This window comes from Marmota flaviventris, chromosome 3 (genome assembly GCF_047511675.1).
Source record: "Marmota flaviventris isolate mMarFla1 chromosome 3, mMarFla1.hap1, whole genome shotgun sequence".
NCBI classification, from domain to species: Eukaryota; Metazoa; Chordata; class Mammalia; order Rodentia; family Sciuridae; genus Marmota; species Marmota flaviventris.
In genome coordinates this window covers 96,614,527-96,625,980 of record NC_092500.1, presented here as the reverse complement: position 1 = coordinate 96,625,980, position 11,454 = coordinate 96,614,527, and the positions used below count along the sequence as shown (strand labels likewise).

The following is an 11,454-nucleotide window of genomic DNA, read 5'->3' as shown; positions in this document are numbered from 1 at the left end:
GTCCCAGCCCCTGAGCTACTTTGTTCTGCCACAATCTTTTGCCATGATGCTGTGCCTCACTTCCAGGCCCAGAGTAAAGAAGCTGGCTGACCGTGGGTTGAAACCTTAGAAACTGTGGGAAAATGAGACAGCAAGGAAATTAGTTGCTTGCCCAAAGTGAAATCAGGATTTGGAACTAACCAATCTGATTTCACTGCCTGAACTTTTTAACAGCAATGCTAATTTCTGAGTTGAATAATTTTTAGATTAGAGTAGTAGAATAATCATCAGTTGTTAGTAAGAAATTCTTACAAATGTTAATGTTTACTTTTGACACAGAGGAGTATGAATTGCATTTTTTAACTTACCTGTATTTTCTATAAGAAATACGTAAACTTTCGTAAAGAGAAAGCAGAAAAATTTTTTAAAAAGACAAATACTAGATGATTCTATTATGTGAGACATCTAAATCAAACTCATAGAAACAGAAAGCAGATGGTGGTGGCCAGGGCCTGGGGCTATAAGATTTCAATTTTGCTAAATGAAAAAAATTCTAGAGACCTTTTATACGACAATGTGAATGTAGTTAATGCTACTGAACTGAACATCTAAATGTGGTTAAGATGGTAAATTTTGTCATGTGTTTCTTAGCATGATTAAAAATGATCAACTAGAGGACTAATCCAGCAGTTGGTTGCCATTAACACCTATACTTTGTTGCATTAGAATGGCCCTAATTTCTTTAGACCATTAACAAGGCACCACTTCTTTCCAGCATTGCTAAGAAATGGATGTTTTCAGTTTCACGAATGAAGAAAGAGACACACAGCTGAGGTACAGTGGCCAGCAAGATTGTAATTTTGCTTGAAAGGGCAGTCTTCTGATGAAGGGTCCCGATGGATGTAAAGGTCAAGGAAACAGAGAAGGAAGGACGGGCCTCGGTGGGCAGCACAACTCGTTGATCTCTCCAGTGCGCAGCCAGGGCTACGTTAACCAGGACTGCCTCCTGGGTTTTCACTGCTCATGTTTCCTGTAGACTTTATAATCCTGCATCTTGCTGGGGGCTTAGAGTAGCCCGTGGGATTAAATACTCCTGTGTGAGATCAACAGTCTGGAAAGGAAGAAACACCATCGTCAACTTTCTGAGCCAAATAGGGGATGAAAATGTGAATGATGCCTGAAATATTATCATCTCACCATCACTTAATTCTTTGTTAATAAAAAAGAGGGAGAAATAAATACTGAGCCTACTTGTATCAGGCTACCCTCGCAGCCATTAATAAGAATCTTTTTGTAAGATTCTTGAATAGCTGATTGCTGGAAATTGAAACTCATCCAAGAAACTCTTACAGGGGATAATAAAGATTTTCTCATTGTGTAAATGCCCTCCTGAGGGTTAATTACAGCAAATGATAGATAGCCGCGTCCTGCTCCACGCGTCCTTGCAGGAAACGGCAAAGCCTCAGATAACAGACCAGAGGGATTAGCTTAGCTGGTTGCCTGGTCAAGTTCACTGAACAAGCATGACTTTCACTCTTGGATTTCTGTTGCCTCTGATCCCCATAATGCAAGAATTGTGTGCCAGTGCAGTATTTTTGGCTGTCTGCCTTTGAATGTCTTCGAGCGATCACAGCACAAATCTGAGTTACATCCAATCCACTCAGTAATGCTCCCTCTGTTTTCGCCTGAAAGGATTAAAATTGGTTCATCCATCTGGCCATCCAGATGATGGTGACAGACCTAGCCCAGTTCTTGGGGGGCAGCCTGGGCTGCCAGAGCTAGACGGTGATTCAGAGAGGCAGTTGGTGGGACTCAGGGGATAGATTTAGACAACTGATACTAAAAACGGACCCGACACTCATGCATATTTACAATCCTCTACTGACCCCAACATCAAACTCAGTCAACCTGCTCCTCTTCATCCTCATACAAGCCCTTTAAGTCCCCTGTTCTTTCCAGGGACATCCCCCTGCCTCAGAATATACCATGTCTCTTGATGGCTGTGGTGGAGGCTTGCAGAGGCTTGGGAATGGGTTAAAAGGGTACCTTGCCTCTCTCGTGCCACCCTTGAATCCAGATGGCTCTAGCTCCATGTACCTTTGGGGATGATCCTGCTCTGCCTTTCCTCTCTCAGGGCACAGCCACTGGAGGTGAGGTCTGAAGGCTCTCCTAAGGAAGGAGTGCTTATTGTGTCCCTCTAGGTGAGTGAGACGAGCACATTTACCTGCCTCGGGATGGGAGTACCACATGAAGTTAATGCTATATCCTCCTCAGCTCCGTCACTGTCTCGGGCTGAAAGCCAAACGAGGGAAGGGCTGGGTTAGTGTCAGGGATTCGTGTGGAAATAGCACGTGAGCTGTGAGAAGCCCTGCAAAGGGGTTCCTGACCCTTTAAAAGGAATACTCCACTGAGGCTGATATTGGAAAAATTTGATGATTTAAAAGGATGCTTTAGAAGTTTATGAGGAAGGCTGTATACGGATAGCGTACATGTGTTCAGGAGAAGCACATCAGAGTTTAGAAACTGAAGGGCTGAAGAATTCTCTCACTTTCTAGAGAAAGCACTAGCCCTGGGTGAGAGTGTTTGCTCACTTAGCATTAACTGCATAACCATGGGCATCTCACTCTTGCAATAGTATCTTTAGGGTTTATTCGCTTGCAGCTTAGATTCATTTCTCAAAGCTGGACATCATAAAAAAAGATCCCTAAAGACAATTCCATACTGTCACAGAATAACTACACGCACACACTTATTTGCTTAATGTCAGTCTCAACCAGACTGTAAGCTCTGTGAAGATAAACCTGTGTTTCTCCAAGCCAGGAACTTACTCCATACACATTTTTTTTCCTTTAAAATTGTTTTCTTGTAGTTATAGATGGACAGCATGCCCTTATTTTATTATTTTATTTTTATGTGGTGCTAAGGCTTGAACCCAGTGCCTCACACATGCTGGGCAAGCACTCTGTCACTGAGTTACAGCCCCAGCACCACATTTGTGCCTTGATGGTCACACACGTGACTGTGTCATTGTGACCACACTCAGGAGCTGTCGTGCTGAGTAGATGGATTCTGGAACAGTCCCTCACCTCTGTCACCTAGGGATAAGTTTCTTTAACCTTTCACTGGAAAAAAAATGATAATCATAATGGTAAATCATAGGGTTGTTTTGAGGATTCCATCAATTAATATATATATATATATATATATATATATATATATATATATATATATATAACCTTTGGATCAGAGCATGATACAAAGAAATCCCTGTCTGAACCGTCCTTTGGATATTACTGGTGTTGCTGCTATAGTTATGGCTGACGCTCTGACGACCTTCTTCTATTAACATAGTTTTTGGAGGACTGGGTGCTGTGAAGGATGAAATACTCATGTTTCCTCCAATGCAGAACAAACTGGATCCTTGGTTTAACTTTGTTCCTTGTGGCATAATAATACTCCTTCAAACTCACTCCCTTGGTAACCAAATTTAACCCGACATTCTCATCAGACTAGACCATAAATTAGAAAAGCCTAATTTTTTCAGCCAGTTATTGTTCAGGAATTGACCGAAAGGCTGAGTATTTATATCAAACCTACAACTTCCTCATGGTGGCAAACATGAGTTCAGTAAGACCTGACATTTACATGTGGGGGAGGCAGGAAGGGACATTATAACTACCATTAAAACAAAATACAAACAAACAAACAAAAAAACAGAGCCTGGGTCTCCTAGAGGCTAAGGACCTTGTATGATCTCAAAGGTGGTAAGAGGCAGAGCTGACTGAGTCTGGAAGCCAGGGTGTGTGAGGTCTGACTCTGAGCTCTTTCTGCTGCCCTCTGCTGCTCAGGTATTAGGAATGTCATCATCCTCACCTTACCTGTCCATGACCCACTGTCTTCTTCCCTGATGTAAGCTAGTTCTCTCTCTGCAACCTTCAACTCTTTTTTAAAATTTATTTTATTGACATGCGAGACTTGTACATATTGTGGATGCCATGTGATCCTTTGCATTGCCCACAAGGCATAGTGTTCAAATCCAGGGAAAGATGTGTCTCCTTTTTTTTATGTGAAAATATTTAAGTCCTCTCTTCTAGTGCTTTCCTTCCTTCCTTCCTCCCTCCCTCCCTCCCTCCCTCCTTTCTTCCTTTCAACTGGGGATTGAACCCAGGGGTGCTTAACCACTGAGCCACATCCCCAGCCCCTTTTGTATTTTATTTAGAGACAGGGTCTCAGTTGCTTAGGGCCTTGCTAAGTTGCCAAGGCTGTCTTTGAACTCTTGATCCTCCTGCCTAAGCCCCTGAAGCCACTGGGATTACAGGCATGTGCCACCATGCCTGGCTCCTTCTAATGTTTTAAAAGAATGTACAGTGTGCAGCGCCCCTCAACATGCCACAGCACACTGGAGCTCTTTGCTCCTGTCTAACTGTAGCTTAGATGGCACTGGTCAGCCTCCGTCCACCTGTGCCTCTCTCTCTCTCCACCTTTGGACCACTCTACTCTTAGCTTCTAACAAATAAACTTTTAAAGATCACTGTAACTCCTGAGAAAGAAATACCTGTCAAAGGACAAACAAAAATGGTATTACATGGAACCATTCTAATGGGTCTCTTTTAGTAAGGTGTGTGTGCCTTGAACACAGTGTTAAGAACTGTCAAAATGGACTACACCCAACAAAAGTCAATATTTTCTAGGAAAAAGAACCTGAAGGGCTTTGTTTTTCAGGAATTTTTTTCTTGGTTCACCTCATTTTATACTCATTGACTCACTTTTACATTATGTAATCTCATTAGTTTTTTCTTTTTTTGTAGTGCCTTCAAAAAGAACCATACTATTTTTGTCTGTAAACATTCAAACACTGCATAGTAAAATGCCCATGTGGCCAGGTGTGGTGGTGCACACCTGTAATCCCAGTGGCTTGGGAGGCTGAGGCAGAAGGATCACAAGTTCAAGGCCAGCCCTAGCAACTTAGATCCTGTCGCAAAATAAAAAAACAAAAAGGGCTGGTGATGTGGCTCATTGGATGAGTACCCTGGGTTCAATCCCTGTTATAAATAAATAAATAAATCATATAAAAAAATAAAGTAAGTAAAAAGAAATGCCCATATGTAATTCCGTTGACTATGGATGGGTCTTGCTTTTAGCAAGCTTGATATGACAATATTCTAATTGATCTAAAACAGAAAAAAAAAGATGGCAATAATTAGAAAAGGAGCTTTCTTTCCACATAAAATATTTGATATTCTGTATTTAAGATCTTTGTAACTCAGTGAGGAGAGCAACAGATTTAGTTAATGAAGTAATTTGTTCATTTATTTTTGGAGGTTAGCTCTGCTTTATTCAGAATCAGAACTATCCCAAAATTCACCATCTTCAAGTACAAAACAAGTAACATATCCATTAACTAATGTAATTAATAAAGGGTGTGTTTAAAAAAGTGCATACTCCCATATGCATTTAGTTAGTTCATAAATGACCTAATTAAACATTAACATAATTTTGAAATGACTTATTCATTTTTTATCTTGCACTTTAAATACTTCATTTATACACACACAAACTCTTTGCCTTACTCTCAGGTATCTTCTAGTTAAAGCTTCCTGTTTCTAATATGTTGAGCTTGTGAAATGCTGTGAAAGGATGTATCTATATTTTTGGCTCAAGACTCTGATGAAGAGCAACTGATCTAAAAGTTCAATCAATGCAGTTTTTAGGAAGGCATTTATAATGTAGGGCAAAGAATACTTAGGTCCATTTGTTGGTGTTCTGTAGTGACATGCCTGATTGCATTGCCACTCACCAACCAGATGTTTTTCTATCTAAGTCCATAAACCACTTCAGAGAGATAAGTCTAATCTTTTGAAAGACTTCCAGGGAAATGGAGTCCTTAATCCCCTTTGCTGATGTGTTTCAGCAAAATATTTACCATCTCTTATTTTCATATTTAGTCTAAGGCCCTCACATCTTGCTCAAACCCATTTCCACCCATCGTTTTAAGTGAATATGGAAAACAACAGACAACAGTCTCTTGGAGAGGGGTCTTTGTATTTAGGAAATTCTCTGCTGATCACCCCTTGACTTACTTTTCTTTCAGCTGAATAATCCTGGCCTCATAAACTCAGAGGTAAATCAAATAATTATGCAGCTGTAGCCACAGCTACAAACAGCATTAGTCAGAAGAGTCAAATGACAACTAACTGCACACCCCATGGGCAAGAGCAGAATGTTGTGCTTTAGTACAGAAGGGAGTGGGGGACTTGGGTAGTCCATGACAGAAACACATCAAGCTCAACACTGCCCTGTCAGTTTCCTCCTCTTAACCCTTCTACACAGTCTTTTGCTGTAACCCTTTAATCATCCTTGTGGTTTTCCATAGAGCCTCCCTAAGTTCCCCACACTTCTCATTAGTGGATCCCAGGCCTGAAATGGGTATTCTTGCTGACCAGTGCTGTGGATGAGGGCACGTTGTTCTTGCCAGCTGCATGTCTGTTTACATAGACCTGAGATTGTTTTCAGCAAATAGAAACAGCTGCTTTCTCAATGTGGGTTCATGACCCAGGGTAACACTCAGGATTTTTCAAGTTAATGTTACTATGATCTTAATTAGTCTGTTTGTATGTATTTCCTAGCCAGCTGTAATCCTGCACTTTTGATTGAGTTTTAATTATTCTTTGAATTTTTTATCTTTGCACTTATTTCCAGGTGACCCTGAAGTCGTGGAGAGCAATATATATTTTACACGATTGATAGGCACTCCTCCCTGCACCTACCCAAATATCAAACTATTTTGGCAATGACTATAATGACAGGCTATTTTCTGGTTTTCTAACTTTGTTGGGTAATAGGTTAGTGTCAGGAAATTTGCAAGCCCTCACTCTTCAACCAAGACACTCCTTAGAGCATTTTAAACATGTGCCCAGTGTTTTGGGGATGGAATATTGAACATTAAGAGGGTGTTTTGGGTTATTGTGAAACTATAGGAACTTTCTCTCCAACTTTCATTTCCTGGAAACACGCAACAACAAAAGCAAACACAACAACTTTTATCTTCTGGTAAGAACTATGAAAAGAATTTTCAAGAAAGCTGGGCTCTGCAATTCTGCCAGAAACCCCCGTGATCTGATTATGCATCATCAGCAAGCAGTGAAAAAATTTATAGGAAGGATGTATAGTGTCCGTTTCCGACTTTTGGTCAATTGAACAGAAAAGAATTAATGGGTGCATTTATCTAAACAGGATTTAGTTTGAATATGCAATTAGCCATAGATTACAGCTCAAAAAAATATATGCACTTAAAAGGAAAGCGAATGTTGATTTTTTGAGCCTGGAGAACATTATGTATGCTATATATATGTGTATATAAAATAACATCATTATACATTAGAAATAAAATGTGAGAAATCAGTTGCCTATTAAGACACAAAATTATGCAAAACTATGATATTGGATTATGAAAAATAGGCCAGATCTTTCAGAAAAGGAATTGATGAGTTTTGATATATTTCCAGATAATTAAATTTAGCCACTATTTCCCTCATGTTGCTAGGGACCAAGCATCTTTGTTGTCACGGATAATAAATTTTATTCCTTAACAAAACATTCAGATGTCTTGGTATTACATAACGATAAAAATATGACTATAAAATTGTTATAAAAATGTTGCATAAGCAACTTGCTTTATGTCTACTAATGATCATACATCTGAACCTTTTCTCGGAATTTAGATTAAATGCCTCTTCCTATTGCTTTCTGTGAACCTTGAAAGACTGTAAACAGCAAATGTTTTGAAAAGTAGAAATCCAGAAGCTACAGGGTTTTGTGACTTTTATGAGTGGTAAGTCCAACAAGTCAGTTTAAGATTATGTTTGGGCAAACTAGCTTTGAGACTCAAATTTTAAAAATGCAAATCACTCTTGCCAGGATTGATTTTTGTCCTCCACAGCCAACACATCTGGACTTAGCATTTGATGTTATACGACTGCATAGTCCAAGCCTCATCTGGATCTGGTTAACTCGTTTTATAGAGGGTGCCTTGCTTTACCCAGGTCGAGCACTCAGAGTGACACCTTCATTATTTAGGGCCTTTGATGTGTTAGGGTCTTGTTTCTCTCCTCATGAAGTTATAAGTTTGAAAGAACGAAGTTTTCATAAAAATTTAACCATGATTCTGGTAGTCTTAATCTCTATATCTGAACAACGAAATCACCCACCAAAAAGCTAACCATTCCCTTTGGATCCCTCTGGGTTCTTCCTGTTGCTCTGTTTCTCTCCTATTTCTCCCAAAGACCCTCCCTGCCCCCAAGACCGCGGGAAGTACCTCTGGAGTGCTCCTGGGTCTCCGCTCGGAAGTTGCGCTGGTAGACTGGGACTGCGCAGGCGTTGCCTTGTGAAGGGCAGTCCTGCTTATAGGATCTGCAGAGAATGCAGAGCTCAGGTATGATGTACAACAGCAGGAAAACCCACGCATTGGTGACCAGGCCAATGCAGATGACTGCGTCGTCCCACTGGGGCTGTCGCTGGAGCTGTGGGTTGCCTTTCAACAGCATGGAGATCCACACCACCCAGATAATGGTGGAGATGAGTATAGTGACGAAGATAAACTTTCCATGCTGCTTCCAGTTCTCACATGGGCCACAGAATGTGGCTTTGGAGACAAAAAATGTGAGGGCCATCAGGAAGAGGACATAGACCAGGAGGACAACAAAGTCCACATTGAGCTGACAGGGTGTCATGTGCAAAAACATCATGCATCTACTTGTCATGAGAGTCACATACTCAATGGCAATAATGACCTGCAACAGACTGAGAGCAATAGCAATGCCCAGAATCGTTGTCCAACAGAAGGAAACTCTACCCCGGACCAGCTTCACCAGGTTGGAGGCATGAGCCAAGAGGCATGAGAAACAGAGGGCAAAGAGAACCCCAAAGAGAAAAAAGCGTACAGGAGCAGTTTTTTCATTGAGCTGGATGATGAAGGCGAAAGCAAGTCCAAAGAGTCCCAGCACACCCAGGAGGAAGAGGATCTGTGTGGGGAGAACATTCCACTGGCTGCAGTCTCGAACCTTTCTCAAGAGGAAGAGAAATGCCAAGAGTAGAATCACCGTGACTATTATGCCAATTATTGCCAAGGACTCCAGAACAATGCCCCATGGCCCCTCATTGTCACAGAGGAAATAATAGTCTCCACTGGAGTCCATGCAGTCTTGATACATGGTGACTTATATGAGGACCTCACAAGAATGGTCTTCTGGTCCCCTGCGAGGGGGGGAAAAAAAAAGATGGGACAAACTTAAGATTTCACATGTATTTACATTGGGGGTCCTATAGAGGGCACCATAGAGTCTCACATTCCAAATGAAGACGCACGGGCATATGAAAAAAATGGCTATACCAAATTGTCATGCAGACACTGGAGAGGACTCCAATTATATTTTGTTTGATTCCTGATACTTTTCTAAATGCTAAGCTTCCTTGGCGGTGGATGGTGGTGGATGGGGATGGGCATATTGGTATGAATCAGATACATACCAATATGGTCTATAGGGATGGGAAATGCTGTCACAAATATTACCCCCTATCGCTGTGACAGTTGTTTAGAGGATGTTAAGAAAGGAGATGAGAAAGCCAATCTAAACCTCTCAAAACTATCTTAGCTCCATCCTTCTCTGGGAAAAGCAGAACAGACTACACTTGGAGGCTCCAGATCATTCATCAATTTTTGCATCACAATTTCTAAGGCTTTTTGAACATAAATATGGGGTCTTTTTCATGAAATATGGTATGTGACAATTTGCCTGACTGATGGAATTCCAGCTATATCAGGTTCCCTAACAAAGACTGCCAACACAAACCCTTTTAAGACCCAAGTTTTTAATTGTGCAAATAGTTCAATAGCACAGGTGCATTAAAATAGGTTAATATTTGTTGCTCAATTTAAGTTTTTATTGGTGTTCCACATCTGGAACGATGGGATAGAATGGGCTTAATGCATCATTGGATTATTCTAAACACTGATGCACTGCTTGAAGGAGACAGGTGGATGATTTCCCTCAGTAATTTTAATGACTGTTTGTTCTTTCAGTTCAAGTCAATCCAATGCACCAGATTATTATTAAACACCTGCTATTTGTTCATCAAAGAATTACACAAAATTGTCCCTTCTTTCAAATAATTTTTTGAATAGTTTAGTTCCAAAGCCCATGTCTTGACTGAGGTGACCTAGGGGGAAAAAAACCCTTCATATTCATTTGGGGGAAAAACAAAACAAAAGACACCTTGCAATCAAATATTGCTAGCCCTATTCTTCAGTTATTCCCCAACCAGATGGCCACAGTGCTTCTGGTTTATAGTAGATGGTATGACCCCTTAATTCCGACTTACCTCCTCTGTGTCCCCTCTGGAAGCTGAGGCTGTAGTGGTGGTGAGGTTGTTACTGCAAATGAGTAAGAAGGAGACAACCTCAGCTTCTTTAATCTCTTCCCAAATGGGCGGAAGGACTGTAGGCCCTCACTCAGGTTCCTACAGTGCCTATAAAAAGAACCGGAAGGACAGAAAGACACACCTATTCCAGTTTCACAGCAACTTTTCTACACAGATCTCTTTGGTGAGAACAATTATTTTTCATTCTACTGTCGACCAGGGGCAACTTGGTCTCAAGACAGCATGGAGTCCATGCAGTCTTGATACATGGTGACTTATATGAGGACCCACACTCCCTGAAGGGGGTGTGAATGTAGGAAACTGCTTCTTCACATATATTCCAGTGTATTCAGGAAGCCACAGGAGGCCCTCAACTGGCCTCGTACGAGGAGACTTTATTCTTCTTCTAACCTATTCTCTAGAGCCATTTCCAGAGATTTCCTTACCTCTTGATTTTAATCATAAGATGCAAAAGAGCATCCATTCAACAGTAACAAGATTATTATTACTGGACCAGAAGGAAGAGTAACTTTTTCTACCTCTGGCACGCAAATGGCTAATGGTAGGTAAATTTGTGAATTAGGGGAAATTTATTTTGCCTATACTACTCTCTTTTTCTCTCTTGGAAATCCTTCCTATGGCCGTGGAGGTCCATCAAGGATGGGCCCTTACCTGGACCAGCCATTCCTAATACTGCTCAAGGCTTTGTCTATAATTTCCCTCCATCCTTCCCTCCTCACCTCCATAAGTCTTTCTTGCTCTGGGTCTCACTCCATGGGGACATTCCTAGGTCCTGAGATGAAAGAATTCACAATTAAAGGTCACCAGCCAATACTGAAATTACATATTTCTTTTTTTCCTGTGGTGACATATGATAAAGCACATAGTATAGTATCTAGCCTGTACCAAGTGTACCTTTCTAAATTTAGAAGCAAGTATGCTTCTTTTTCTGAATGTCTGCATTTTGACACGACTCTGAAGACCCCAAGTCAGTGCTTGTTTCGTTTGGTTTCAAGGTACTTTATGACCTGGCTCTACCTTTCATATTTGTTTCTGAAT

The 11,454-nt window shown here is 40.9% G+C and overlaps 1 protein-coding gene across 2 annotated transcripts; it reads right to left on the bottom strand.

The window, feature by feature from the left end:
• Positions 1-875: 875 nt before the first annotated feature.
• Positions 876-10,461, bottom strand: Gprc5d (G protein-coupled receptor class C group 5 member D). Of its 2 annotated transcripts, XM_027955977.2 has the most exons (4): positions 10,357-10,461; positions 8,294-9,231; positions 2,204-2,271; positions 876-1,090 (listed from the first exon to the last, which is right to left on the bottom strand). In XM_027955977.2, exons 2-4 carry the CDS (start codon positions 9,186-9,188, stop codon positions 1,019-1,021), a joined length of 1,035 nt encoding a protein of 344 aa, XP_027811778.1. In that variant the 5' UTR covers positions 9,189-9,231; positions 10,357-10,461; the 3' UTR covers positions 876-1,018. The 2 variants fall into 2 exon arrangements, with proteins under 2 accessions (XP_027811778.1, XP_027811779.1); XM_027955978.2 differs by lacking the exon at positions 2,204-2,271 and having other exon boundaries at positions 1,008-1,090.
• Positions 10,462-11,454: the final 993 nt, after the last annotated feature.

What these genes read in the sequence shown, in the direction of transcription:
- Gprc5d (XM_027955977.2), bottom strand. Translation starts at nt 9,188, where the DNA reads ATGTATCAAGACTGCATGGACTCCAGTGGAGACTATTATTTCCTCTGT. An exon ending in GACCCAGGAGCACTCCAGAG is followed by an intron (nt 2,272 to 8,293) that starts GTACTTCCCGCG and finishes TTTGGCTTTCAG; the next exon opens with CCCGAGACAGTGACGGAGCT. An exon ending in GTACTCCCATCCCGAGGCAG is followed by an intron (nt 1,091 to 2,203) that starts GTAAATGTGCTC and finishes CTTCCTTTCCAG; the next exon opens with ACTGTTGATCTCACACAGGA.